General features: G+C 58.2%; 3 protein-coding genes across 30 annotated transcripts in view; 2 read left to right on the top strand and 1 right to left on the bottom strand.

Annotated features, from left to right (window-relative positions):
* KLC1 (kinesin light chain 1) overlaps positions 1-6,390 on the top strand; it is a 56,232-nt gene extending 49,842 nt beyond the window's left edge. For 11 of the 24 annotated variants that reach the window (XM_074326841.1, XM_074326828.1, XM_074326829.1 and 8 more), the window contains 2 exons: positions 5,602-5,674; positions 5,992-6,390. In XM_074326841.1, the coding sequence (XP_074182942.1) occupies positions 5,602-5,649 (48 nt within the window). In that variant the 3' untranslated portion in view covers positions 5,650-5,674; positions 5,992-6,390. Of the gene's footprint in view, positions 3,007-5,601; positions 5,722-5,933 lie in introns of those variants that run through there. The other 13 variants (XM_074326824.1, XM_074326820.1, XM_074326826.1 and 10 more) reach the window with 2 other exon arrangements.
* Positions 2,947-15,778, bottom strand: XRCC3 (X-ray repair cross complementing 3). 4 transcript variants are annotated; one of them, XM_019747179.2, is made up of 10 exons: positions 15,687-15,778; positions 14,999-15,180; positions 14,483-14,598; positions 14,052-14,219; positions 12,172-12,309; positions 11,648-11,860; positions 7,090-7,244; positions 4,810-5,022; positions 4,668-4,714; positions 2,947-4,591 (listed from the first exon to the last, which is right to left on the bottom strand). In XM_019747179.2, exons 4-10 carry the CDS (start codon positions 14,104-14,106, stop codon positions 4,366-4,368), a joined length of 1,047 nt encoding a protein of 348 aa, XP_019602738.2. In that variant the 5' UTR covers positions 14,107-14,219; positions 14,483-14,598; positions 14,999-15,180; positions 15,687-15,778; the 3' UTR covers positions 2,947-4,365. The 4 variants fall into 4 exon arrangements, with proteins under 4 accessions (XP_019602738.2, XP_074182966.1, XP_019602737.2 ...); XM_074326865.1 differs by having other exon boundaries at positions 15,656-15,700; XM_019747178.2 differs by lacking the exon at positions 15,687-15,778 and adding an exon at positions 15,366-15,596.
* A 243-nt stretch (positions 15,779-16,021) lies between these two features.
* ZFYVE21 (zinc finger FYVE-type containing 21) lies at positions 16,022-27,986 on the top strand. 2 transcript variants are annotated; one of them, XM_074326867.1, is made up of 8 exons: positions 16,022-16,221; positions 24,308-24,358; positions 24,588-24,756; positions 24,837-24,912; positions 24,997-25,088; positions 25,592-25,645; positions 27,218-27,360; positions 27,445-27,986. In XM_074326867.1, the coding sequence occupies exons 1-8, from the start codon at positions 16,084-16,086 to the stop codon at positions 27,478-27,480; spliced, it is 759 nt and encodes a 252-aa protein (XP_074182968.1). In that variant the 5' UTR covers positions 16,022-16,083; the 3' UTR covers positions 27,481-27,986. The 2 variants fall into 2 exon arrangements, with proteins under 2 accessions (XP_074182968.1, XP_074182969.1); XM_074326868.1 differs by lacking the exon at positions 25,592-25,645 and having other exon boundaries at positions 16,023-16,221.
* The last annotated feature ends 7 nt before the right edge of the window (positions 27,987-27,993 follow it).

The raw sequence follows: 27,993 nt of genomic DNA, 5'->3' as shown, positions 1-27,993 counted from the left end.
GAACGAGATAATTGTCTAGCAGACTCCAGAGCTCTGAGTGCCAGCCACACTGACCTGGCCCCCTGCGGGCCGAGGCCGAGCTAGATAAACCCGAGGCCCTCACGGCTCGCCAGGCCCCTCCGCTCGCTTCCTTTTCTAGCTAGTGGCCTCCACCACCCACAGGAGGTTCGCCCCGAGTTCTGTTTCCTAGTGGCTGAGAGCGGCCGAAGCACAACCGTGAGACCCGGCAGGCGCGGTGGCCCCAGGGTCTCCAGGGCAGACGTGACCTGGCAGCTGGCCTCAGCACGCTCGGAACCGGCCGCTGGTCACGGACACATGTACTTTTTGCCACGACACCAGATCTGTTTTAAATTTTAGTATTTGTAATACAATACTTAATAAGCTGTAAATTAAGAATCTGGAACCTTAAGCTACATCCCTTGAGAGCAGTATCTCATGAGCCGCGGCAGTGGTTGGCACCTGGAATTTAGAGGAAAAAAGTGATGAGAAATAGGACAAGGGAATAAGTTGCCGGTGGCCTCCACTCCCTCTGCACACTGCTCCTGGGTCCCACTCCAGACCCGTCCTGCTGGACACTTCCGGGCGCCCACGGCCACCCCTGGAGCCTGTTATCTCCTGGCCCTGTAGGTAGAGGTGCATGTTTTCATTGAAAAGCATTTGTTGTGGAGTTAGGTAACAGGGTGGATTGTTATGGGAACATTTTCAAATCAACCCTGAGGCATTATCCCTGAAGGGGGCATAGGCCTCACCTGTAGGGTCAGAAGACACTAAACAAGACAGGACAGTAGTTCCAGACAACTGTTCCAGGGCACGTCCTTCCACACTGATGAGCTGAAGAGGCATCTTTTAGATTCGGTGGGAAAAACTGAGCGGCCTTGGGAAATGCTGTTAGGCTCTATGTTTATTTTGATGCAGCGATGCACGTGGTATCAGCAAAGGCCCTAGTATTTGTTTATTTCTAGTGACCTTTCCCTCGTGCTCAGCCCTGGGCTGGGGAAACTGCTCAAGGGGCTCCCTGGTGCCTGACGGGTGTTCACGGTATGGGGGCGGGGGATTCTGGGGGATTCTGCTGGGACTCACTGCTGGTTCTCTGGGGGTTTCCACTGTGGGGGCCCTCTGGGTGACTCGCTACAGATTTACTGGGGGGCTCATTCCAGGGGTGCCCTGGTTCTACGTACCCTTCAGCCTGAGCGTGGACTTGGGGCTGGAGGCAGCAGCCCTGGGGTTTTGTCCCAGCAAGGCTGGACTTCAAATTCTCTTTAAGTTTCCTGTAATTTAAATATTACCTCGTGGCACAGGCTGCTTGTTGGTGAAAATGCACTTTTGCCCCCAGATGTCACTCTAGCCCGGGGTTGTGCCCGTGGGCTGGCCGGCCCCTGCAGCCTGGCCCCTCCGGCTGGGCTCTGTTTGGGCTCCCAATGCACTTAGGTTTTGCAGGTTCTCATACATGAGCACTTGTTTTCTAAATGCTCTCTGGACGTGTTTAAACAATCCGATGGGTTGTGCAAAACCACAGAAAAAAGAGCAGAGCCATGCGTAGACACTGGCTCTTTGAGACTCACACTTCGGGTTCACACGTGGCGTTGCCCCAGTGCAGTGTGTCAATCAGGAGAGGGACCGGAGCTGTCTGCTTCCTCCTCGCAGTCCCCAGCCACAGAACTGACACCGTACATTTAAAACCCACTCAGTGCCCCCAGTGACAGTTCCCTCTGGAGCGCCAAGGCCACTTAGGAAGAATAAACATGGGCTCAGAACAGAATTTAATTCTAAGCTCCGAGTTGCTGGAAGCAGACCATCTTTGCAGGGGCCTTTTTCCAACCTGAGCTGGCTTGCAGCCCATTGGCCATTTCCCTCTGAGGGTCGTCGTGGCTTTGCAGGTTGTGCAGAAAATGGGTAAGTGGCGAGGGGGCCTCCTGAGACCAGGTGCAGCACCGTTCATGCCTGGGGGAGCCACCAGGGTCTGCGATTCCTGATTTGTGAACTTGTCGCACAGTAGGGAAGAACCAGGTTGTAACCCACTTCCAGTCTGGCAGCCTGAATTCTTTCTCAAGGAGAGCAGCAGTGGGCTCAGCCACCCTTCAATGTCTTCTCCCGGTGAGGGGAGCCTAAGAGTGCTAGCCCTCGCTTCCACATAGTTGAGTCCCCCAGAGGGGACAGACAGGAAGTGGCTACAGCTGTGTGTCTGCTGGGCCCACTTCCATGAGTGTCTCAATGGAGTCTGAGGGCAGAGGTCCTGGAGGAGCAGGCCTTCTGACCCCTCTCCGGGCCTCCCCAAGGCAGAGAGGGATGGGAGGGGGCGGTTTCTGTCGCTTGTGCTTTGTTTACAATATTGGAGCAATTCAGTTATATTCTGGAATTTTAAAAAATCCTGTCTGTTGGGTCAGAAAGCTGCTAGGAATGTCATGTAATTAGAAATTCAGTGTTGGTAGTACAATCAAATATTGCTAAGGATAGTTTATAATAGTACAGGTCTCATTGTCAGCCTTACAGGCAGTTCCACACGAGGCTAACTTCTAATGTTTCTACTTTTGAGCAGTGCACTGTACGATCAGATTTGAGTACTGTAAAGCGGCACACGGTAGCGCCCACCAAAGGCGAGCTCAGGTCAGCAAAGCGAGTCTGGCTGGGCAGACATCATCATCCACGTCACTGGGCTGATAACAGCGTTTTGAATTCATTCCCCAACATTACTGGGGAGCACCAGTGGTTTCTACAGTGTAGAACAAATGCTCAGTGGGGGTAGGGGTGAGGGTTTCTGAGATGGGGGGTGCATAGTGACAGGTGCAGGCTCCTTAGGGACTGTCGGTGTTCAGATCTGTCCGGTGGGTGGGCACCCCAGGACCTGTGCATTCTGTCAGCTGACGGGCAGGTGTGCGGCGTGGCTTATGGTCCATTCTGCCTTAGACCTATAGTTCTTTCGTCGTCATTCATGTGACTTCACTAGGAAACCATTGGAATTGTTTATATTTAATGACAAAAATAAAGTGTTTTATTTTCTCGTGTGAAGTGCCTGCACTTCTGCAAAGGCTCTTTGTAAAACCCCAGTCCTGAAAGGACTTGCCTAGTTCACCAACTATTCTTTTTCAAGGGTCACAGACTACTTTGAAAATGTGAGGAAAGTTATAAATGGGTCATCCCGCTCTAGAAAAATGTCCAAACAGAAGTGTCAGTCTAGTTACAGGGACTTAGAGCCCCTCTCCCAGTGCTGGCACCGGCCCAGGGGTTGTGGTGTGTGCCACGGAGCTGTAGGATGGCCAAGTCACTCAACTCGTCTGTGCCTCAGTTTCCCTGAGCAAGGACAGCAACAGGAACCATCTCCCCGGATTCATGACTTAGGACAGTGCCTGGCCCAGAGCAAATTGCCACTGAAAGGGTGCAGGGGCCACAGCTGTGCCCCCACAGCACATTTACCCAAGGCCTATGCTGTGCCCGGCAGCCTGGGAGGCACCCCCACTCAGCTCTGCCCACGCACAGGCCACATCCTCTGGGCTGGGCAGTCACGGCCCCAGTGACCGCTGGACCTCGTGTCTTCACGACCCAGTGGTCAGATTCTGGTTTGTACCCAGATACAGCAGGCCCCTGTGCTGACGGGGGTCCCGCTTTCATCTGGAGGGAAGGCCCCCACGGGCCGCAGTGAGGAGCTGGGTCTGTGCAGGTGTCCCTGCCAGGGTGGATGCCCCACCAGGCCAGGGCTGAGGTCCTGCCCTGAGGCCAGGCTTGGGGAGGCACCGAGGACCTGCTGGGACGCTGCCCTCTCTTAGCCCCAAACTGGTTTTCCGAGCAGATGGGCCACCTTTCACAAGCTGGTGCCCGCTGTCTGCACCTTTGCCCAGCGGTGGCAGGTGGCAGAGGCACGCAAAAGTAACCCTTCCTGTGGCCGACACCCCAACAAGGGGGTGAGGCCAGTGAGGGACTCACGTGACCATGGCCCCAGACAGTGGGGAAGGGCACAGCCTGCAGGAAGGGCAGCAGCCCATCGGGGGCATGGTGGAGACCCCGTTGGGCAGAGCCCCAGGTGCCAGAGAAACTGTTGGCCCCTATCCTGGTGGGAGCTGATGTGGACAGGAGGCAGAAGGCTGCTCCTTATGGGGCCAGGGCTTCCAGGAGACCACTGTAGACACCTCGCAGGGACCAGTGCAGCCGTGGGGGACAAGTGCTCTGCTCTAAAAGCTGGGTGCCAGGACCCAGTGGCGAGGAAGGCGGGTCCTCTATGCTCACTATCTTCCCGCGATGAGAATGTAGAGCTGACACCCTCGAGGAGATCGTAACCCAGCAATGGCTGAGCCGAATGCCTCGGTCGCCTGCACCGTGGAGTTAGCCGGAGAAGCTTTCTCAGGACCTGGCTGTAGTCCTGCCACTGTTGCATCAGCAGGACTGGGTCCCAGGTGTCCCTTGCACGCCCTCGGCAGTGACTGTGTAGGAACAGGATGAGGGGGGCAGGTGAGGGGCGAAGACCACGCTCAGGGTGCGGGTGGGGTGGCTCTGCATGGCGATGGCGTCCTCAGGGCGGTGCCGGTCAGCCATCAGCCTCATGAACAGCTGGTTGGACCAGGCGATTCCAAGGGCCGGAGACAGCCGCTCCTCCCGGGCCCTGAGGCAGGAAACAGGCTGGTCACTCAGAACTGTGGCCACGCCACCCCCAACCCCCTTCCCAGGGGCCTGCTCACCCTGGTGGCCCAGGCACCGCGCCCTGCTCCTCCACAGCCTCTGTCACCTGGAAGGGCCAGACCAGGGTCAGCTGCGGGGGCTGCCGCCCACTCCCCAAGTGTCTTCCCCGGAATCAGCATGGGGGGTGGGGAGGGTGCCTACCTGGTTGACGCACAGCACAGGGCTCTGGTAGGTGGCACTCAGCTGGCGCAGTGCAGCCCCCAGCGCCTGTAGACGCCGGGCCCTGGGCGCCGAGGCTGGCGTGTCAGACTCACAGCGAAATGGGGCTGCCACCGAGTCGATGACCAGCAGGCGGGCCATTCCCCGGGACAGCAGCACTGGCACTTTCTTGCTCACACACGCCAGTAGGGTGTCCTGGGGGCCGAGGGAGGTGGCCGTCACTGCCCATGCAACCTGCATCCCCCTCTGCCTTTGGGGCCATCACAGTGACCTGGCCTCTCTCTTTCCATGGCCTCACGCCTGGGTGACCACCTGGACCTGGCCACGCGGCCAGGCCAAGGCCAGCCTGTCACTGCCATGGTAACTGGGATGGCACCCTTGTCAGGCAGAGGCAGGAAGCAGGTAGCAGGGCTGGGGGCCAGGGGTGGGGGGTGCAGGTGTCCTGCACCTAGTGTTGCCCTGAACCTGGAGGCCCCTGGGCTGTGTCCTGGCCGAATACCGAGCAGTGGACAGCAGGCGGGGACCGGGGGTGGGGTTGCAGGTGGCTCCTGAGCCAGCCCTGCGCATCCTCAGGCCCTGAGCCCTGTGTCCCAAACAGCCCTGGCTGGGCTCTGGGACGGCAGGCGCCCTCAGGCCTGCCCCTGGGACTGCTGGCCTGGGCTCTCAGGCCTGGTGCCGGGTGGCCAAACGCTGGCCATCCCACCAAAACCATTAAGAGCTGTCAAGCGGGTCCTCGTTCTGAAGTGAAAGTGAGTTCTGTGCTTCAATCTCCAGGTTGTCCCCAGTGGAGCCTCTCTTTGTGGAAAACGACAGCAGCAGTAGTGGCCTAGAAGACGCTAACATGAATGTGAGTCCTGCACCCCTTCCCGGCACAGCAACACCAGGGCACCGGGAGTGGGGGCGGGGGGGGGACAGGCGTTGGCCATGCCTGCATGCTTCATGGCCAGGACTCCAAGAGGGGCCTCGTCTGGAGACCCCGCCCTCAGAAGCCCCCTAGCAGGGCCCTGGCCTCCGTGGAGGCAGCAAGCCGACCGCCGTCTCGGCAGACACCAGGCGAGAGGGCTCCCACCCCCACCCCCACCCCCACCCCCACCCCCACCCCGGAGCTGGTTCCAGAACAAGACTGAGAAATGCCTGGCCCTGACCCACCGCTTTCTCTTGCAGTGAAGCTGAGCCGGCCTGGAAGCCCCAGGACGACGCTGCTCATGGAGGCCAGAGCCCGCCCTGTGACAGCCAGAGCACAGTCACTGAGGCTGGAGGGCCCTGGGCTGCGGCCTGCAGCACTAATCTCCCGCGTCCCCGCGTCCCCATGCCCTGGAACTCTGTCACACTAACAACCACACTGCTCAGCAGGACGTAGTGCTCACAAAGCCACGGCCAGCTCGGCCCCTAAGGGTGGCAGGGCAGGTACAGCCACTGCCCCGGGAAACCCGAGGCCACGTGTGTCCTGAACCTACATGGGAAAGGCCTCTAGCTGCCACCCCACGTGCCGTTTATTCCGGGGCTGTGTGTGATAATGTATTTTATTGTAAATTTTTTAAATATTAAAGTTTATACGCCTTATTCTTCACTGGAAGTTCTTTTTAGAACAATTCTTAAGCCCGGGGAGCCAGGTCGCTGGAGAGAGCCTGCCTGAACTTATTTTTGCCGCACTGGCTTCTGCTCAACTTCCCACCTTTACTTCTGAGTCCCTTCCATTCATCGCTCATCCCTCCACCAAACCGTGATCTAAGTTAAGAATCTGACCGGGTCTCCGCTTCCCCTGCCTGCCTGGCCTGCCCAGTTCCCCAGCAGCCCCAGCCCCTGGGGACAGAACACATGACTTGGTCACTTCCAGATGTGGTGTCACCCCAGCGATGAACCAGGCAGTGGTGAGCGATCTGAGGGAGCTTGTCCAGGCTGGTGCCCGGTAGGCCCTGGCCAGGTGGGGGGGCCCCTTGTGCCCCAATAAGGGGCTTCCCTGTCCAGAGGCAGAAGTAAAACCCAACACAGAGTCCTCCTGTCAGGACGGCGGGTCCTGTTCTTGTCGCCTCATGGTGGCCAGGTGGGCAGGAGGTGCTTACCCCAATTTCCAGGGGACTGAAGGGCTCACCCATGTCAGGTGCCCGCCCTTCCCCACTCCTCACGGGTACGGTCCAGGACGCCCAGTTCAACCTGAACTTCAGGTAACGAACCATGTTTATCTGATGCACGTCCATCACAGCGTCACTGGCACTGGTGACTGACCGGGATCACGTGGGGCCCCACCTACTGCACACTCACCACGTCGGCTGCGTGCTCGATGAAGACGTGGTTTCCAAACTTGATCTTCTGGACCACCTCCCCCGGGACATCCGTCCGCAGGCTCTGCTGCTGGGCGATGAGCTGCTGCAGACGCTTGCTGGGGAAGGCATCCTCGGTGCAGATGTACACGGCCCCTGGGGAGCGAGGTGCCGGTGAGCACGGGGAAACCGGCCTACGGCCGCCACACAGCCCTGCACCTCTGCCCTCCAGGGGCTTCCCTTCGGGTCCAGGAGGGAGGCAGGCGGGTGCTGGTCTCCTACCCACAGGCACCTCACTGACAGGACGTCACCCCGTGAGTCTGCCCCCAGGCCGTCTTGAGTGGCAGTGAGTGGATTATCGGGGCCCACGGGCTTTTGGATGCAGGGAGATGCCCTAAAAGCTCCACTGGGCACATGTTTTCTGGATCCACTTTCAGGGCTCCTGCTATGATCCCGGCTCCATGGTGAGAACTCTGTCTTTGCTGCGATTGGAACAGCAAGTAAACAGGTAACGGGCAACACGCCACAAGGAGCCTGAACACCAGGCCAGCACACCGCCTGGGGTCCTGCAGCCAACGACCAGCGACCACCCTAAATAAGCCCAAATGTTACGGCAACTGATTGTCAACAAAGGTCCCAGGACAATCCAATGGGGAAAGGAGTCTTTAACACGTGGTACTGGGACCACTAAATAAGCACGTGCAACAAAACGAAGTTAGGCCCTTACCTCACACCATACACAGAAACTAAACCAAATGGGTCAAATGTGAGAGCACAGACTGTAAAACTCAGAAGACAACATGGGTAACTCTTCATGACCTGGGGTTAGGCAATGGATTCTTAGATACGACACAAAAGGCACAAGTAAGAAAAATGGATAAACTGGACTTCATCAAACAAAAATTTTGTGCTTCAAAAGACACCATCAAGAAAATGAAAACAACCTATGGAAAGAAAATGCTGCCAATCACCTATCTGACAAGATTCTAGTATCCTTATTATATAAAGAACCCTTACAACTCAACCACAAAAAGACAACCCCAATCTTAAAATGGGCAAAAGATCTGAATAGACATTTCTCCAAAGAAGATACACAGATGACCAACAGGCTCATGAAAAGATGCCACTGTCATTAGTCATTAGGGGACAGCAAATCAAAGCCACAGCGAGACCACGTCACACCCACTAGGACGGCTGTCATCAAAAAGACAGGTGTTGGCGAGGACGTGGAGAAACTGGAACCCTGTTGGTGGGAATGTAAAGTGGTGCAGCTGCTGCTTAAAACAGCCTGGCAAGTCCTCAGAAAGTTAAACATGCAGTGACCATGTGACCCAGCAGCCCCACTCCGGAGCGCCCAGCCAGGGGAAAGGAGCCCAACGTCCCCGGAAGCCGGGCACACCCACGCTCACAGCAGCACTGCTCACAAAAGCCAAAAGAGGCAGACAACCCAAAGTCCAGTGGACACACAGCAGGGTGTCACTCAGCCCTGAGGGAACGAGGCACTGACAGGTACCCACATGGATGAGCCAGGCCCATGACATGGTGCAGAGTGAAAGGAGCCAGACACAGAGGCCACACGTCTGATTCCATTCCTGAGAAATGTCCAAAACAGGCTAGTCCACACTGAGAGGTGTGGTGAGAACTGGGAATGACATGACAGGGAACAGGGTCTCTGGAATTAAATAGTGGTGATGGGTGCACAACTTGCTGAATGCACTAAACCACCCGGAATTCCACACATTAAGAGCAAATTTTATGTATGTGAATTATGTCCCAATTATAAAAGAAAAACCAGGCCGGTGAGCTGGCTGGACACTGGCTGTGCCCCACCAGGGTTCCAGGCCCACAGCTGACCTTCCCAGCCATCACTGCGCCACGCATGGCACAGGCCTGGGCAGATGGACACACATGGTGCACACACCGTGTGTGCACTGTTTGTGAGGGCATGCGTAACTTTTAATTTTGTTCCCACAGAATTTCAAACATAGAATTTCAAACAAGATAGCAAAGGCATCCCAGTCTGACTCTGTGAGTAGCAAGTCCACCTCCTTAGCCTTCCTCGGCACGTTCCAGATCATTCCTGGGGGCAGTGCCGAACCCGTCAGGAGGCCCACGTCAGTCCCTGGGCAGCTGGGAGTGACCACGTCCTCCACGGTCCAGGAGAGAGGGCAACTGCATGTGCGTGGGTCCCCAAGCTCCTTTGCCCATCTGGGCATGTTTTGTTGGGAGAGCTGTCCCCACCCACCAGAGCGGCCAAAGTGGCTTCACCAAGCTGGCGGGGAGGTGGCCTGTAAGGAGACCCCAGCCGAGGGCAGCAGGCTGGGCAGACAGGGGCTCCACGTTTTCTTAAACACAGGATTTGTAATAACTCCAGACCTCTTTGCCATTCTTTTCAAAATCAGGGCTTTCAGGTTTGATTTGGGGAAACGTGGTTTAATGTGGTCACAGTAGCCGTGGGGCCTCCCCTCTTCATGGAGACGTCCTGCCAGGCTGTCTCCTTTTCCCCTCTGCCACTGGGATGCTCATGTGTCCGTCTCCTTTCCTGACACCTGCCTCTCCGGAAATGGGTACTGGTCAGCCTGACACTGACCTCCGCACCTGCCAGCAGTGGCCCATCCTGCTGGTTCTTCTTCCTGCCTCCGATCCATGTCCCCAGAAACTCACTGTCACCTGGGAGCTCAGCTCCTTAGCTTCAAGTCCACCGGCTCCCAGTGCTGGGGTCCTTGCCCATGTCTGGCGGACCTGGGAGGCTCCATGGAGACCGGTGCAGCTGGGAGCATGGGCCTCAGACCCCTAGTGGATTCCAGTCCCCTGCAGGGGTCACGAGTAATCCACCCAAGATCATGTGACTGTCACCAAGAGAAGAGACCCTGGATGGTACAGTGGCAGAGGAGGGGGTGAGAGACCTCCCTGCCCAGACCAGCAGTGGATGAGGCGGCCTCCTTGTGGCAGGACCATGTCAGGCTGGGGGTTGAGAGCGTGGGCAGTCAGGGTATGTGGCGGGCCTGTCGTGTCCTGGAATGAGGGACACAGGAGGGACCCTGGGGAGGGTCCAGGCCATGTGAGCTGGCCTGGTCCCAAGCAGGAGCAGCAACCACGGGAGTCGGAAAGCACCCACTGTGTGCTAGGCACACACTGAGTACAGACACAGTCCCGGGCTTGGACCCAGCGTGAACAGATGCCAACAGGTAACTGGCAGGAGAAAACGGGTCCCCGGGGACCCCACTGGGCTGAAACATCAGGAGTCATTGTGGAGGAAGGTGACCAGGCTCAGGAGAGACTCAGGATTGCGACCTGACGGCTGAGCCTGAGCTCTGCCCACCTGCCCCCCGACCCCTGCTCCACCCAGCCCACCTGGCACAGCCCCCAGCCCACCCAGCTGCCTGAGAAGGCAGACGGGCAGGACCTCAGCCTGAGTCGCAGCCAAGAGCCGATGTGCCCACAGACTGGCGCCAAGGGCACTGGGGAGCGAGGTGGCCCCCACCCGTTCTGAGCACTCGAGTCTCGTCTCACGGCAGCTCTTATGCGGGTGAAGTGACGACCTCCACTCTCAAGGTCAAGGCCATCTACTTGGGCACCAGACAGTCTGACAGTGCTGCAGAGGGCGCCTCCTCGGCCACATGCTTCCCAGAGATGCAGGGACAGGGGATGACGCAACAACACCTGCCTCTGGCATGAGCACCCCCACACTTGGTCAGGAGACCCCTGCACTGAACCCACATGGCCAGTGTGGCTGTCAGGCTCGGTCCCTGCTCTGCAGAGCTAACTGCGATCAAAGGGGAACAGGTGGGATTCCCAACCCTGTCGGGATCCCAGCTGTGACAGGGACTTGCTGAGGTTCAGCGACAGATGGCAACAGGGTGAGGAGGGGGCCTGGCCTCAGAAGGTGGGTCCAGATCTGCCCCTGGCTCTGTCCCCAACCCCTGCAGGTGCCAGCTCTGGCTCCAGGGCCCCGTCTGGGAAGTGAGGTAACAGATGGGCTCAAAGGTGCGGCAGTGGCAAAGTGCTGCCATCCCGAGTCGCATGCAACTCAGAAGCCACTCAGGAGTCACACGGTGCACTGCTGACTTATCAGAGCCGGGAGGTCCCAGGAAACACGTTCACTCTAATATTCTCACATTCTATAAAAACAACTTGAATTTCTGACGCTTGGGCACCCAAATAGGCAGCCTTGAAAACCCCCTGTAATGCCAGGCCCAGCGGGTCTCATGTCACACACACCAGCTGGCACCACTGCCCTCGGACCTCACCTGCCCAACAGTTAGAAGTGAAGAGCTGTCGCCCTGCACACCTGGCTCTGGGCCAAACGGCTTGCAAGCTGGTGCTGTGTGAACGCATGTCAGCCCCACAGCCCCAGGGACCACCTCCAGGTCCGCGTGGGGGCAGGGGCTGGCCAGCAGGGCGCGGCTCCTAGAGGTCCCCCCACTCCCGAAGGAACCCCTAAGCGGTGTGAAGGAGGGGACGTGAACTGTAGGAACCGACCGTTGGTCCCAACCCTGATGGAACACGGCCAAGAACAGAGCTGACCCCTGCCCGCCGCCAATCCGGCAGCTACTCACCGGCCTCCAGGCCTCCGTGCTGCCGTGGGAACTGCACCGCCAGGCAGAGCTGCAGCGCCAGCTGGGTCTTCCCGGCCGAGCTGCGTCCCGCCAGCTCGGTGATGCCGTCGAGGGGCAGGCCGCCGCGGAGGAGCCCGTCCAGCACCGGGCAGCCCAGGCTCAGGCGCTGGTGCTGCGCGGGGAAGCTGTCCTCCAGCCGGTGCAGGTCGAGGGCTGGGGAGGGCGGGGCGTCAGGCAGGTGGGCAGGGCCCGAGGGCGAGGAGGGGACCGTGGCCCCCGCTAGCTACAGGGAGCCTGGGCTCCGCCTGATTGCCAACTCCCCCTGCTTCCTGCGCCCCTCGGCCTCGTCCTTCCCAGAACCCACCCACGGAGCGAGGGCCCCCAGCACGGCCCCATCCCCGTGCGGCCACCACGCCCGGGCTCCTCCTCGGTGCCGGCTGTGCACACGGCCCTCAGCTCCTGGCAGGGACGAGGGCTCCAGCCACGCCCGGCGGCGCTGGCAGAGCAGACCTGTCGTTGCCCACCTGTGAACACACTGCGGCCCCGCAAGTGTGAGGAGGCTGTGCTCAGCAAGCACTGCACATCAGGGCTGGGGAGGCCGGTCAGTCTCTGCAAGTCCGGTCCAGAAAAATGCAAAACCTCCTTTATGGATTTCAGTTTGGCTGAAATTATACAAATAAATTACAGCACAAGGTCAGACTACAGTAACGCCAGGCAACACAACAGTGACAAGAGGTGCGTTGTCTTCCAATTCTGGGGACCCGGTGGGCAGGGCTGGATCCATCTGCTCCCTGACCCCTGGGTATTGTGTGATGATGACCACAGGACAAGGAGGGAACGGGCCTCGGGGAGGCCCACCCCTGCGCTGCAACCGAGGAACCAGGTGGGCAGACGGCCTCTCCTAGGTGGCTACGCAGTCCCACGCCAGGAGACATCTGTCAGGAAGCCTGCACACGATGCACTAGAGGCTGAGCTAGAGGCTGAGCCGGGGTGGGGGTGAGTGGGGAAACACACACGAGGGAGGGGGTGCAGCAAGGACACCCATTGCCCCAGCCGGTGGCGGGCACGGCGGGGTGGCCAGCAGGGCTAACAGAGAAAAGAACGTGTGAGTGTGACAGCGTCATGGGCACCGCCTGGGGCGGGGGGGGCGGGAACGGAGGATCACACAGTTAATACATCCAGAGGACCTGGTAATTTGGGAGGAGAGTCGATAAATCAAGTTTGGGTTTGGGTAAAGAACATTACTTTCAAACTAGTAGAAAGAATAAAATGTCTGCTAAAACTATATCCAGCCAGGCCAGAAGGCAAAAAAGAGAAAACAACACACAAATAAAACAGTACAAATAGCTTAACATAAATGGAGAGTTAAACCCAAATTTATCAGGAATTACCTTAAATACATATGCCCTGAATGTTCCAGTTAAAACACAAATGTGGTCAGACTGGATGAAAGGAAAATCAAAACTACTGACATACTCTTTGAAAAAAGCAACTGCTAAGGAAGGGCGGACGAGCAGGGCTGAGACTCTGCCCCGTGCAAGACATTGCCACACGCTGTGGCACCAACCCCCAGGTGGATCAACCAGCATCCTAATATGGAAGCACGCCTGACACATGCCCTGGAGACAGAAGATGAAGGGCCCAGGACGTCAGCCGCACAGGGAGCTGGGGATGGACATGCTAGGAAACAGAATGGGTGAGCTGTCCCATCCTTTGAGCATTTAGAAAAGAGCCACTGTTTGACAAACTGACTGGAGGATTTGGGAAAAATCAGTGAGAAGGACCCAGAGAACACAGCATGTGAAAAAGGAGGCAACTACTAACTGGGGTGGGGGGGAAACAAAGGTGGTACAAGAAAAAAAACAGTCATAACCCCTTCTGGTTCTGAGATGGCCATTAGGTCCCCACTCACAACCCTGACATCTGGCGTGACCCAAACTGTGTTCCAACTGTGGGGGTAGAGGTGGAGGAAGTAGGGGTACATGTGGGGTGCAAGCAGCCAACCCTCACCCCGTATAGAAATCTGAGTAACTGGTGATACCCACACACTAAACACAGCAACGTAAGCACATTCTCTAGAAACCCAGATATAATTACAAAAAATTGCTAAAGGACTCACAAATGGCGAGCAGTTACGGTTCACTTTTAGATGATATGCACATGTTAATTGGATGAAAATAAAATTAACTTTAAAATAGTCCTTTCAGTTAAACACACACACAACTAAACAGCCCGCACACGGTCCAGCATCAGTGCACCAATCAAGACCGACTGTCTCGGGGAAGAGGGAGCAAAGTAGGGACCGAGACAGGGACAGGCGATCTCAGTGACTTGTTTTACTTAAAGTATATACACCTACACAGGTACACACCTATTGCATATAAGTAAGTACCAAGAAATATACCTTTCTTAATTGCAGCAATAATTCTGGGATTCAGGTCCAGTTGATCCAAATCCATTTCTTCAGCGTGCTGACCACAAAGATGAGGAACTTCCCAGGGATACAAATTCTGATGCACTTGCTGTCACCTCAGCGAGTGTAGCAGTGACAGTGGCCTGGTTCACCGGCAGCCTAGAGGTTGGAGGACAGATGTCAAGTACCAGGAGTGTCACTGAGTTAAGTGTGAGACAGCACTCCTGTTGAGCGGTCCTTTGGTAACTCAGAAATCGTGGACTCAATCCACACACTGATGCACTCGAAGGCTCCCCCCCCCCCCGCCCCCACCTACTGCAGTCTGGTTGCCAGAGCACATGGCTGTCCCGTTTCGTGCCCTGCAGAGAGCGCCAGAAGTGAACAGGAGGTCCAGCCCGAGTCCTGGCCCTGCCCTGACCCACCTGTCCTGGGTGAGGATGCTGTATAAGTTGGAGATCCACGTGCGCTGGGCTCACTCAGATGAAGTGTCCCTTGCATTCGCCAGTTTAATTTCCCTTAAATGTGTCTCCATGGGAATCTGGAAAGAGTGGAAAAAATGAGTTTGGAATCTTGCAGGATGCTGAGGGGGTCGGAACCTCGGTGATCACCAAGCTGTCTCAATGGAGAACAACACAGCCTGTGTCCAGCGAGGCCTTGCCCTCAGCCAGCCATGTGGGTGGCCTCCTCCAGGGGCCTGAGCACTAAATGCAGTGGGGGACTGGAGCCCAACCTGCTGGCTGCTGCAAACTCAGCCCAGGGTCTCCCAGGAGCTTTCCTGCAAGCCACTCGGTAATCCCCTCACGGCCTCCCAAAACAGCAGGACATGCGAGGACCAAGACCAGCAGCCACTTGGGCCAAACCCAGGGTGACTGTCCACCACAAGTCCCAGTGCTCTGCTGACTCGCAAGTCCCAGTCTTGGCTGAGGGGAGGTACACACCTGAGGGCTGTTCCTTGCGATGTCGAGAATACTATATGGACTTGGACAATATGAGGCTATTTTGAAGCTTCAAGAACCAGGTGTCCTGCACCCTCACACTCGCAGGGTCTGGTCTGGCACTGGCGAGGGTCGTGATGACAAGAGCCTACAGTGCCGATTGGTCCCGACAGCTTGGGAGGCAGCTGCTGGGCAGGAGAGAACTGGTCACTCACCACCCTTGACCCCGCCCTGTCTCCACCTCTAAAACGGGTCCTGGTTCACCTCTCACCCCACCGCCCCTTAACTACTGCCATAGACCAAACTGGCCCTGAAGCTGGGTGGCCTCTAATCCCTGCGGGGTGACAGCCCCGAGGATCGAGCTTCTCACCCCGCTCACGAGTCCGGGCTGCACTGGCCCCAGGTTCCTTCCCACTGCCAGGGCCCCGCTAGGACCTCTGCCCCAGCTGTCCCTCTGCCCGCCGGCCCGCGGGTGATGATCGCGGTTCAGGGCCTCCGGGGCCCGGGGCATCGGTGACCCGCGGCGCCGCCTTCCCCCATCGGGCCCCCGCAGGGGGACCCCACTTGCCCTCTCCCGGCTTCCACTGTGCCCAAGGCCACTCTGGTGTCCAACCCTCCCCCAGCCCCCACCCTCCGCTCCCCACATCCCCTTGCCCCTACCCCGACCCCTCCGAACTGCCACCTCTCCCACCTCGCGCTTGCTTCACTATTCACGCCGTCCCGCCCCTCAAACCTCCTCTTCCAATGAGTGCTAGGCGCCCCGAGCCGGATAGGCCAATCAGAGAGGAAGTAGTGGCTACGTCGCAGACGAACTGGCCAATCCAAAGTCTCACTCGCTCCTAGAGGGGCGGAGCGTGCCCGGGCCCGCCCTCACTGACGATTGGTGATTGCCCTCCGGTTGGCAGGGGTGGTGCCCTTGCACAGATTGGAGAGCGCAGCAACGGGGCGGGGCCCTGGCGCCGATTGGCTCGCGCTCCTGGCTGGGCTTGGCGATTGGGTGCGGGCGCTGTCAGCCGCATGAACGGGGCGGGGCTTTTGGCGGGGCGAGGGCCCGTGTGAGGGCGGCGGGCGATCGCTGAGGCGCCGTAATGTCCTCCGAGGTGGCCGCACGGAGCGATGCCAAGAAGCTGGTGCGCTCGCCCAGCGGCCTGCGCATGGTGCCCGAGCACCGGGCCTTCGGCAGCCCGTTCGGCCTGGAGGAGCCGCAGTGGGTCCCGGACAAAGAGGTAAGTCGCGGCCGCCCGCCAGCCCTGCGTCCGCGCCCCAGGACCCCGTCCGCGCCCCGGGACCCCGTCCGCGCCCCGGGACCCGCGCCCCAGCCCTTGCTCGGAATCGTCGTCCGCGCCCCACGACCCCGTCCGCGCCCCGGGCTCGCCCCGTCTCTCGCGCCCCTCCCCAGCCCGACCCACCCTCCGCTCTTCGCGGGCCGGCTTTGGCCCCTGCTGCCCCCCGGGTCCCCGCACGGCCTCCCTCGCGCACCTCTGCCCCGCGCCCCGGGGCCCTGCTGCCCGCGCTCGGCCCCTCCCGGGGCCTTGGGCGCGCTGCCTTCTGCCTGGGTCCCTTTCTGGGGCTCCGGGTGTCCCTCACCTCCCCGCCTCTAAGTTCTGTGCCGCTCGCACGGACCTCGCTTCCTGATGTGCCCCGGGCTTTGCCCGCTGGGAGGCCACTTGTGAACTCCACGACCTCGGGGGCAGCGGCGCCTCGTACTTGTTTACCCTGCGGACCCCTCTGCGGGTGCTGCGGGCGTGTGGACGTGGTGGCGGGTGGCGCGGAGTCGGGTCGGAGTCGGAGCCTCCAGGTGGAGGGAGCGCAGCGGCGCGTCCCGCTCGGGGCTGCACCTGCTCGCGGCGGCGGGGCGGCTGAGGCTTCGAGAAGTTGGGAGGGGGAGGCCTGAGCTGCCCTGTTGGCGGGGTGGGCGCGGCGCCCTCTGAAGGCCCTTTGTGTCCTGCCGGGGAGCTGGGACTCCATCCCTAAGTCAGTAAGTGTCAGCGCGGAGCCAGGCAGGGGGGTTCATGCGCTCCTGTAAATCGGGGGTGTCTGGAAGACACCCAAGTGCCGGGGTTTTCTGAAATTAAATGAGTTGGGGTAACATTGGTTAATAACATGATACAAATTTCATGTGTACAACTGCATAGTACGACTGTCTGTACCCGGCCGTGTGCTCACCGCGGGGCGTCTGGTCTCCTTCCCTCTCCATGTATTGGCCCCCTTTCCCCTCTTCGTCCTCCCCCACCCCCCTTTCCCTCTGCTAAACACCATTCTGTTGTCTGTGTCTATGAGCTTGTGTGTTTGTTTTGTTTGTTCCTTGTTTCATATCCCACGTTAGTGTGAACCCATCAAAGTGCTGTGATTTTTTTTTTTTTTAAGTTCTTTAACTTACAACCCCGTTAGTATTGGATGGACTGCTTTCCCTTTCCGGAGAATCACTGTTACAGGTGGCAGGTTTTCAGCGGAGGAATGAAATCAGGTGTTTTTAATGAAGTGGGCGGAGAAGTGCCTGCAGGTGGAGGCAGGGCAACCGGGAGGACGACACAGCTGCCCAGCTCTGCCCCTGGTCGCCTTCTGATGCCAGCCCTGTCCCTGGCCCTCTGGCTGTAGATGGCAGCTGCTTCTGAGTTGAGAGAGGCCAGCACACAGGGAGGGTTGGAGTCGCCCTGGACACGAGGCAGTCGTTGGGGTGTGGGTGGTCACTGAGCCACGGCCTCCCTGGGTTTCTTCTCCCCGTTTACGCCTTTTTTTTTAAAAGATTTTATTGGGGAAGGGGAACAGGACTTTATTGGGGAACAGTGTGTACTTCCAGGCCTTTTTTCCAAGTCAAGTTGTTGTCCTTTCAGCCTTAGTTGTGGAGGGCGCAGCTCAGCCCCAGGTCCAGTTGCCGTTTTCCAGTTGCAGGGGGCACAGCCCACCATCCCTTGCGGGAGTCGAACCCGGCAACCTTGTGGTTGAGAGGATGCGCCCCAACCAACTGAGCCACCGGGAGCTCAGTGGCAGCTCAGCTCAAGGTGCCGTGTTCAATCTTAGTTGCAGGGGGCGGAGCCCTCCATCCCTTGCGGGACTCGAGGAGTTGAACTGGCCCATGTGGGAATCGAACCAGCAGCCTTCGGAGTTAGGAGCACGGAGCTCTAACCGCCTGAGCAACCGGGCCGGCCCTCGCTTTTTTTCTACCTTTCTGCCCTTGGCACTTGTACTCTGAACTCACAGGATGTAACTTTCCTCACATCCCCTCCCTAGTTAGTGCTATTAAAAGTAATCAAAGGGAAAAAAGGCAAGAGCGTGACTCTTGTTCTCATAAATGAATATGTCACCAAGTTCCCTTAACTGTTGCAGTGAGGGAGACCGGCAGATGTTATCGGGTCAAGGAGAAGTCAAGAGAGCTCAAAATGACAGGGGAGGAGGCCGGTGAATGACTGTGAAGATAGAGGCCAATTGGTCTCTTCCATCATGGGAAAGGGGGCCCCAGGACCTTGGAGGGGGGGAACGGGACAGACTGCATATCTATAGGTATCTGCAGTTGACCCGGAAGTCACCTGGAGGGCATCACCCACAGGCCAGGCCAGGCCAGTGAGTCACAGCATTTTTCCATTATTACCCGCCCCCCTAGGAGCCTCTTTAGACATTTTTTCTCCATATGATTCCCCCATGAAATTTTCACAGCCAGGTGTGCTGCGCAGCTGCGTGGGCCTGCACGTGTGTGTGTGTGTGTGTGTGTGTGTGAGCACGTGTGGTCTGGACGGTGAAGTGCAGCCCCCCTGCAGTTCGTCGGTTCTGACTGCTTTTCAGTTAAGCTCACTCCCTCTGCCATTCCCTCGCTCAGCCCTTTGGGTGTTTCCTAAAAGAATTTTCATGTTTTCCCGCATAGTTGCCTTTCTTGGCGGGCCTTGGGAGTGGAATTCAGCGCTGAGGTGTGTCCCAAGCCCAGGCTGTCTTGAGAACTCTTGTGAGATTCTGATAAAGTTGGGTTGCAATGCTTGAATCTGTGGCACACCCTCCACGGAAGTCTCATTCCAGTGTTGGCAGGGTGTCCCTCCAGAACCCCCGCCCCACCTGTTAGAACTGTGGATAACTGGGATCTGAGCAGCCAAGGAAAGCCCTAGAAGCCCAGTGAGCTTGGAGGAGGGGAGACCTAGTGAGGGTGGACGACTTCTGCTCTGGGTTTGAGGAAGTATATTTTAAAACATATTGGGGCATGGTCCTAGAGTCCAGAAATAACCAGAGTGTTCTGGAGGAAAAGAAACTTGGAATGGAACAGTTCGGGCTGGAGATCAGAATCCAGTCTGGCCAGCTCGCGGGGAGGGTGTGGCCCCGAGCGCTTGGCAGTGCCCGACTGGACACTATTAGCTGCCCTCTGCCGTTCAGTGTTCCCGGGACGTGAGGATCAGTGTGTGTGGGGAGGTGACTCCAGCATGGACAGACCCACTGGGAGAAACAGGTTTATTTGTGGTGCTTGGGAACAGGCGGGGCGAATTGGGTAGAACATGGCAGGAGGGTGACATGGCGTCCTGAGCTTCCGCCCACTGTCCCCCCACTTCTTCGCGTGCAGATTAGTGTCAGTCATTTCAGCACACGGTCCTCCATTTGTCCTCTGGCTCTGTGTTCCACTGGGTCAGTCTGAGCCCAGCCCATTCCATGTCTAGTGAGTATTTACGAGGGCCTGACCCTGTGCTGGTTATTAGCCCACGGGGACACCACTTAGTGTTGGAAAATTGGGGGGGCAGTATGTGTATGCATCTAGCTTTCAGCTTCTCAGAGGGGTTCCCACCCCAGAAATAACTGAGGATCGCTTCTCTAGTGTGAACCCCAAGGGTTATGCGGTCTCTGCCCCCAAGAGCTTGTGGGGCAGGGAGGCAGGTGGGATGTGGGAACTCCATGGGAGCCTGGGAGTGACCTCGAGGTCTGGACAGACTGCCCTCAAAGTGACGAAGGCAAAGGAGAGTGGGCTGGGGGCTGTGCCCTAAGGACGAGGCACAAGCAACCAAACACTGAGTCTTATCCTTGCAGTCCATGCAGGTTTGCACCCCACTCTTCTGCCCCCCCCAACACGGGGTATAACCAGGGACGACAGTGCAGTGCTGTCACTGTGACGCTGGGACACTGTAAGTGCAGAGCTGGGGAGAAGACAGCACAGGTGTGTCACATAAAAAGCAAGTCGGGATGTAGGTGAGGATTTCGTTCCACAAGGTCAGTGCACAGGGCTGGGTGGGTGCACTGCTCAGGAGGGAGGGGGCCGCGACCTGAGATTTGCAAGCCTCCACAGTCAGGTAGGAAGGGCTCTCCTGGGATGGGGGACCGGGGCTTGAAGAGGATGGGCTGGGGGATGAGCAGATAGAGATGGAAATAGGGGTACAGGCAGGGGGGGTGCAGGCCTTGTGACCTGACAGCAGATCGGGGTATACCCCGCAGGTCAGCCTGTCTCAGGCTGAGGGGGGTGTCATAGTTTAGGGGCTCCTGGGAAGGAGGGAAGCTTAACTGAAGTGATAAGTCAGGTTAGTGGGCGTTTTGTTCTGAGTGACGAGTGGGGACAAACAGGCCAGAGAATGAGGAGAACGGGAAGGGGCTCCGTGCGCAGCCCCGGTCGGGCGGAACGGGCGTCTGTCTTATCCAGGTCGCATGGGGGTTCTTTGCAGAACACCTTCCCAGAACACTAACGGTGGGGGGTTCAGCGGTGAGGGGCCCCGTGGCCAGTCTGCTGGCCAGGAGCTGCTGCTGGGAGAAATGGGGACTGCAGGCTGCGACAAGCGGTTCCCAGGCCTGCACACCCGTCCTGTCTGTCTGACAGGCCTGTACGTCGTCGTCGAAGTGACCGCGCACAAGTTCGTGTGGTCCGGCAATGCTGCAGCGACCCCCCCGCCCGCCCCCGCCCCCGCAGGAGCAGCCGGGGCCTCCGTCACCCCCTCCTCCGTTGCTCAACCTGTCTGCTCCTGGATTGCTGGGACCCGGGTGTCCAGCGTCCCAGTGGGCCCCTCATTAATTGATGAGTTAAGTCTGTGACATGGGTTCACTTCATATTTGTAGGAGTTAAAGGTTTTACTCTTTAAAAAAGGTTAGCTTTCAATACAGATGTGTCAATACACGTGTTTTAAATTTTATTTTTAAGTCTTATTTTTGAGAAACCTAAGAGTTGGTCTAGTGTGAGAGCTTGGGGCCACCCACCCAGTTGGGAGGGCGTGACTGTCCTTTGTCACACTCCAGTCTCAAAGGGAGGGTAGGCATGTGTCCTAAAACTTTACTCTTTTTATAGTAACTTTTTTTTCTGAACATTCCTGTAAACTCCCCAAACCCTGCGTTTTTGGACTATTTTACCTTTGAGGGAGAGACGTTGTCAGCTGTCCTTTGGGGACGGTAGCGGTTCTGAAGAGTTGCCCTGGGCACCTTTGGGGGCAGCGGGTCAGCAGAGACATGAGGCCTCCCAACAGCTCTGTGCCCGGGGCCCCTTCTGGTCTGAAGGCTTTGACCAGGTCTGGTGCCCTGGCCCTTCCTGGGGTCTTTTCCTGATCGTGGCTCTGGTTACAATACCTGCCTGGGCCTGGTCCCAGCCCCATTGAGGGGACCAGCAGGGAGCTGGCCGCAGCCAGGGGAGGGTGCTGGGTTCTGGAGCGCCTGTAGCCACCCAGGAACCCTCGGATGCCGTCCCCCGGAAGCCGGCTTCCTCCCTCCTGTCCGTGCCGTGCCCCGCGGGTGAGTGTCTGCTGTGCAGCCTGCGTGAGCTGGCTGGGGCCCTAGAACACGGGTCCCCACCTGTACCTTCGCCCAGGCCCTTTGGTGGGTCAGTCCCACAGGTCACACTCCTCCCTGGTGACTCGACCTGGCCCGCACTAGCGGTGAGGGCAAGGCTGGCATCTCAGCTACCTGTCCCTGCGTATGGTGGAAAGAGCTGGGTCACACCTGGTCTCTGGACTCTGGTACATTCTGTCTCCCCAGAGAGCAGTTCCTGGGAGCCTCGGGTCCCAGGGGGCTGGGCTTTGTTCCCTGCGCTGTGGCTCAGACAATGTCAGGTCCTTGGTGGTAGTTTTACTCTTACGTCTTCACCCATGGCTTTATTTCCTTACTCAGTTCTCTCTTCATAAATTGCTCTGTTGACAACTTGAAAACATTTTCTCGGGGCAGCCGTTAGCTCAGTTGGTTAGCGCACAGTGCTCTTAACAATAAGGTTGCTGGTTCGATCCCTGCATGGGCCACTGTGAGTTGTGTCCTCCACAACTAGATTGAAACAAGTACTTGACTTGGAGCTGATGGGTCCTGGAAAAACACACTTAAATAAATAAAAGTTAAAAAAAAAACAAAACCCAAAAACTTTTTCTCAACAGAAAATTACTTTGTTTAAAAGTCTGTCAGTTTTCTTTCTTTCTTTTCTTTTCTTTTCTTTTTTTTTTTAAGATTATTGGGGAAGGGGAACAGGACTTTATTGGGGAACAATGTGTACTTCCAGGACTTTTCCAAATCAAGTTGTTGTCCTTTCAATCTTAGTTGTGGAGGGCGCAGCTCAGCTCCAGGTCTGGTTGTTTGTTGCAGGGGGCACAGCCCACCATCCCTTGCGGGAGTCAAGGAGTCGAACTGGCAACCTTGTGGTTGAGAGCCCACTGGCCCATGTGGGATTCGAACCGGCAGCCTTCGGAGTTCGGAGCACAGAGCTCTAACCGCCTGAGCCACTGGGCCGGCCTATTTTCTGAATAATCTTAATTAGTTAGAGAAATAAAAAACTTCTATTTTTAATGGAGCACATTTTAAATTCTATGTGGTCTTACATTTAGAAATTGATCTTAGAGTTTCTAAACACAGGAGCCTTTGAGTAACTCAGGGCCCCGTCCCGGCCGTGCTGCCTGGGGAGGCCTCGGGGAGCTGTCACTTGCCCTGGGACCTGGTCGGTCTTGTGCGGCTTTCCTGCCTGTCCAGACTCACTGGTTACAGCCCCATGGAGCTTTCTCCACTGGATTCTGTGGCTGGCGGACATCTGGGGTCATGGGAGACTGTGGCCCTGTGCACACACCCGGAGCCTTCCAGAACTGACAGAAGCGGGAGGCAGTGGAAGGGCTGGGCGGAAGCGGCCGCAGCGCAGTGAGCACCAGCCCGTGCCTGAAGCTGGCAGGGACTGGAGATGGTTCTGGAAGGCCAGGGTGGGCCAGGCTCATGTCCAATTCCAGAAAGCAGTTTAAGAGCAAAGAAGAAACAAGAAAACGTTAGTCACGGGATCTTGAAAAGCTCAGACACCGCACCCAGTGCTGGCCGGCCATGTAGAGCTGGGTGGGGCTGGGGTGCCCCTCCCGCTGCAGGGTGAGGTCTGGAAAGGCCCAGCCTGGACCCCTGTGCTTCCACAGCAAAGGGCACACTGGCTGAGGCTCCCAGCCTCCTTCCCGGAACACGTGTGGGCCCTGGGCGCCGATCGTGAACTTTCACAGAGCGGCTCCCTTGCCTGCCTCGGAGGCCGGGCCCCAGGGCAGTGCAGGGCAGGAGCAAGTTCCAGCCTGCGAAGGGAAGGCCCCGGGGACAGGCCGGTTGGCCGGGGCCGCCTGACCGGCCTGTACTGCTGACCCTTGGGGTCACATGGCCTGGTCTGTCTCGTGAACCCTGGTCCCTGCTGGGGCAGGCGCGCGGCGTCGCTGTCACGGTGCCAGTGGGGTGAAGTTGCATTTGTGTCCGGGCGCTGCTGGGACAGACCATCGTCTGATGGTGGATCTGAACCAGCTCTTAAGTCAGGGTCTGAGCTTGGAGGAAGGCTGGTTTGGGGGTAATGTGGCTGTCTCGAGTCCCTGGACCTCGGCATCTGGAGCAGGGCTGCACTGCTGTCCCCACTCTGAGGGCGGCAGCCTTCCGACCACCCGCGTGTGTGCGGCTTCTCCTGCCAGCACGGCCAGCGCCGCCGCCAGAGCCCCGGTGAGTCCCGCACCGGACAGCAACTGGCGACAGCGCTGCTGCAGCCTCTGCTCCAGGCCTCAGTGGCCACGCAGAATGGTGCTCGGCTCCCGCAGCCCAGCCACTCCCTCTGCTTCCTTCCTGCAGTGGACCAGCAGTGCCGCTTCATGCCGCTGACCCTTGGCTCCAGTCACAGGCCAGGGAGTCCCTCACGTGACTGGTTTGAGCGTGGTGACGCAGGCACAAACCACCGCCCACTCCCTACCCCGGCATGACCCGGGCCACTGGGCACCCAGTGTTGTCCCATCAGTGCCCTTGGGCAGCCCCCACACCGTGGCCTGCTGGGCACAGCCACCCGAGCTGCTGTGGGGGGGGAGGCTGGCTTTCCCACACACCTCAGCCCAGCCTCGGCCACTTAGCCAGTGACAGAGCTGGGCTCTGATGCTTGGTCGCCTTCTCTCTTAGTGCCCAAGATGTATGCAGTGTGACACCAAGTTTGATTTTCTGACCAGAAAGGTGAGCCGAGGCCATCGGGCAGAAGGGACCACACAGACATCTTCCCCCAGGGCGTTCCCTGGAGGCAAGGCCCAAACACCTGTCCGTCCCCGTGGGTGGGCTGCCTAAGCGCGCAGGAGACGCTCCACCCGTGTGACCGGGGGACATCCTAGCCGTGGGGTTCCTAGAGCCTGCCGTGGCGGGAGGTGCGTGTGCCCGGCTCCTGCTCACGGCCGGCCCCCGTCCTCAGCACCACTGCCGCAGGTGCGGGAAGTGCTTCTGTGACAAGTGCTGCAGCCAGAAGGTGGCACTGCCGCGCATGTGCTTCGTGGACCCGGTGCGGCAGTGTGGCCCGTGTGCCCTGGTGTCCCACAAGGAGGCCGAGTTCTACGACAAGCAGCTCAGAGTGCTCCTGGGCGGTGAGCCAGGTGTCCCGCGGGGAGGGCGGGCCGAGGACAGGCTGGCCGTGTTCTCACGCTTGTTTTTGTTGTGCCCCAAGGAGCCACCTTCCTTGTAACTTTTGGAAACTCAGAGAAGTCGGAAACAATGGTTTGCCGCCTTTCCAACAACCAGAGGTAAGAGGCAGAGCACTGCGTGGCACTGACGGCTTTGTCACCTCGAGTCCTCGTGTAGTGTGTTTGGACGCCCTTGTTTCCTAGGTACTTGCTCCTGGATGGGGACAGCCGCCACGAGATCGATTTTGCACACATTTCGACCGTGCAGATCCTCACAGAAGGCTTTCCCCCTGGAGGTAAATGCCGCCTGCCCTTGGCTAAGTGCGAGACGTGGTGCCAGCCTAGGGGACTTTTGGGTGACACAGCAGCATTGGGACGGGTACCGAGATGCCTGCCTGTCCTGCTCTGTGAGCTGGTGTTTACCAAGTGGCTTTAGGAACTCGCCAGGTGAATGAGGTGCTTAGCGTGTAAAATGACGGAGGAACGTGGCCTGCACCCAAGACAAAGCTCCACGTGCAGGGCGCGTCCCTCCAGGGACTGGAGTGTGGCGGACGGGCCCTCCCAGGTGCGGCCCAGCGTCTGTGGAAATGAAACTCCTTCCCGTTCCTTGGCGAACTCCCAGAGCATGTGGCCCAGTCGCAGTCTTTCCGGCTGACTGTGCGCTTCAGTAGCGTTGCCCGTGGAAGTGGGTCGGCGCCCGCAGGGTGCTGCAGAACTCATGTGACTTAACCGGCCTGCTTTCTGTTTTCTGATCCGACTTGATTGTTCTTCTCTGCTGCCTGCCTACCTTCCTGTCTAGAGAAAGACATTCACACTTACACCAGCCTCCTGGGGAGCCAGCCTGCCTCTGAAGGTCAGCCATGCCCCTTGCTCTGCCCCCAAGCTGCGCCCCGACTCTGCTTCTTGTCTGGGGTTCCACACCAAGGGCCTCTGTGAAACGCACATTCCCTTCTGTGGTTGATGGAAAGAGAGGGGTGATTGGTCCATGACATGGGCCTCTAAAGCACAAATGAAAACACCCCAGAAGAAATGTATTTAGTGGCTCAGTTCTTCTACCACAAGGGGGAAGCGTCACCCAGTGTGTCAGCTTCTTGTGGGTCTCCGCTGGCCCTGGGCAGGCTGAGTCCGGGGAGCCCTTCCCCCAACACCTTCCTGCCCCTCGCAGTCGCTCACCATGCTCATCAGGAGCCACGGGGGCCTCTTGGGGCGCCGGCTCCCCATGTCTGAGCCCCAGAATGATGGCGAGAGGGCCAGGCCAGTGTTTTGCCACCCCTGCCCCTCTTGGTGGCACCAAGCTGGTTGCCTGTGGCAGGCTGGTAGTTAAAGGCATTCTGGGGGTCAGCCCAGGTGGTCCAAGGCCAGGGAGGAGGTCACCACCCCAGCTGGCCTGGTGACACCTCTCTGGCCTTTCTCCTGCGTAGGGCCCTGGGACTCTGGCACTGTGTGCTCCCCTTGGGGCAGTTTTAGGAGTCTAGTGAGTCGTGCCCAGCCAGGTTTTCTAGAACCTCTATCTGCAGCACTGCTTCCCATGGGGTCGGGGCCCTGAGAGAGCTCCCTGAGGGGCCTGCCCGCTGGCCTGTCGAGGGCCAGCCAGACTGTCACAAAGTGCAAAGCAGCAGAGGAGACAGGGACCCATGGCCATGGCCATGTGCCAATAAAACTACTTACGAAGCAGATGGTGGGCAGAGCATAGGAGGAACTCCTGCTGGAGCCCAGTCGGGACAAGCCATGCTGACACGCAGGTGGGAATGTGACAGGTTAGTTGAGGCGGCCTCTGGGCCCTGGGGGACAGCACTTTACAGTTGCGATCGCCCCCGAGGTTGGCCGGCCTTTCCCAGCCACAGGGTGCTTCCCCTGCTGGCCTGTGAGAGAGTCGGGCCCCCAGTCTCAAAGTAAACTGTGGGTGAAGGTCGCTGCAGCTTGGTCTCCACGGGCCTCCTGACTGTTTCGTGATGGGGAGAGCCATGTCGTGAGCGGTTGGTTCTCAAGGCAGATGTTGGAACAGAGTTATCAGTGGATCCGCTGGTCCTGGCCCAGAGATGGGCAGTGTCCCCGCTGGCTGGTCCCGCACATGCATCTTTGCAGGAGCTCACACACCAGGGTGGGGGCACCTGTCAGGTGCCGGGCCTTGCCTGCTGTCCCCTCAGCTCTGACTCCGGTTCTCAGGGGGGTGGCTATGACGGCCAGGCCTGGCCCTGGTGCAGACAGGTGTGCTTGGGCGGAGTTGCCTGCGTGTTGGGTTTCCTGAGGGCCAGAATCCCCACCTGGACTAGGAGACACAGCAGCATTTCGGCTCAGTGATGTGGTGCGATTTATCTGTCCCGGGCCCTGGAGGGCACCAGGCCAGGTGACTCAGGTCTTTTCCCATCCTGTGACCTTGCTTGGGGTTCCCTTTGAGCCTTCTTACCTGCTCTCCCTCCTCCAGGAGGTAATGCGCGGGCCACGGGCATGTCCCTGCAGTACACAGTGCCCGGGGCGGAGGGTGTGAACCAGCTGAAGCTGACAGCCGGGGAGGACGCACATGCCAGCAGGAGGCAGGCGACTGCATGGCTGGTGGCCATGCACAAGGTATGGCAGCAGGCCTGGCTGGGGTGCCCAACCAGCCCCAGGACCAGGCCTGGTCCTCCGTGTTTCTTTCTGGTCACCTTGCAGGCCGCCAAGCTCCTCTACGAATCTCGGGACCAGTAAGTGCACACGGGCTGGCCCGTCAGCTGCGCCCACGCAGGCAGCTAAGCCCACGGCGCTGGGAAATGCAAGTATTGGGAGAAACACGCGTGTTCGCTTCCCTGGTGCAGTGTGCACACCGTTCATTAACACTCTGGACAGCTTCCTGCTTTAGTTGTGTATTTTCTTATTGATACTTAACTAGGGGTGGGAGAGACAGCTCCACTACTGCTTAACTGGTTTCCGCCTAATCTAGATCATGCTTTTACGAGGCCGGGTTTACGAGAAGGTTCTGCCCCTCGATGTCCGTTTCAGTAGTTCTTCCACAGAGACGATGTGGGCGGTGCAGCCTCCAGCCGGGTACCACCCCACGGACTCCTGTAACCTGGCACTAATCGGGGCCAAGGAACAAACCTTTGCTGCTTCACTACGGGGGAGGAGCCAGCTTTGTTGTGTACTTTTCACTTTATTAAAATAATTGTACAACAGTTTGTATATAAAGCTTGATTAAAACCTATTTTGAAAATAGAGCCTGCA

Source organism: Rhinolophus sinicus, linkage group LG03 (genome assembly GCF_036562045.2).
Source record: "Rhinolophus sinicus isolate RSC01 linkage group LG03, ASM3656204v1, whole genome shotgun sequence".
Lineage (NCBI taxonomy): Eukaryota > Metazoa > Chordata > Mammalia > Chiroptera > Rhinolophidae > Rhinolophus > Rhinolophus sinicus.
This window is presented reverse-complemented; position numbering and strand designations above follow the sequence as displayed.

What these genes read in the sequence shown, in the direction of transcription:
- ZFYVE21 (XM_074326867.1), top strand. Translation starts at nt 16,084, where the DNA reads ATGTCCTCCGAGGTGGCCGCACGGAGCGATGCCAAGAAGCTGGTGCGC. An exon ending in TTGATTTTCTGACCAGAAAG is followed by an intron (nt 24,359 to 24,587) that starts GTGAGCCGAGGC and finishes CCCCGTCCTCAG; the next exon opens with CACCACTGCCGCAGGTGCGG. An exon ending in AGAAGGCTTTCCCCCTGGAG is followed by an intron (nt 25,089 to 25,591) that starts GTAAATGCCGCC and finishes CTTCCTGTCTAG; the next exon opens with AGAAAGACATTCACACTTAC.
- XRCC3 (XM_019747179.2), bottom strand. Translation starts at nt 14,106, where the DNA reads ATGGATTTGGATCAACTGGACCTGAATCCCAGAATTATTGCTGCAATT. An exon ending in GCACGGAGGCCTGGAGGCCG is followed by an intron (nt 7,245 to 11,647) that starts GTGAGTAGCTGC and finishes CTCGCTCCCCAG; the next exon opens with GGGCCGTGTACATCTGCACC. An exon ending in GCGGTGCCTGGGCCACCAGG is followed by an intron (nt 4,592 to 4,667) that starts GTGAGCAGGCCC and finishes TTCCTGCCTCAG; the next exon opens with GGCCCGGGAGGAGCGGCTGT.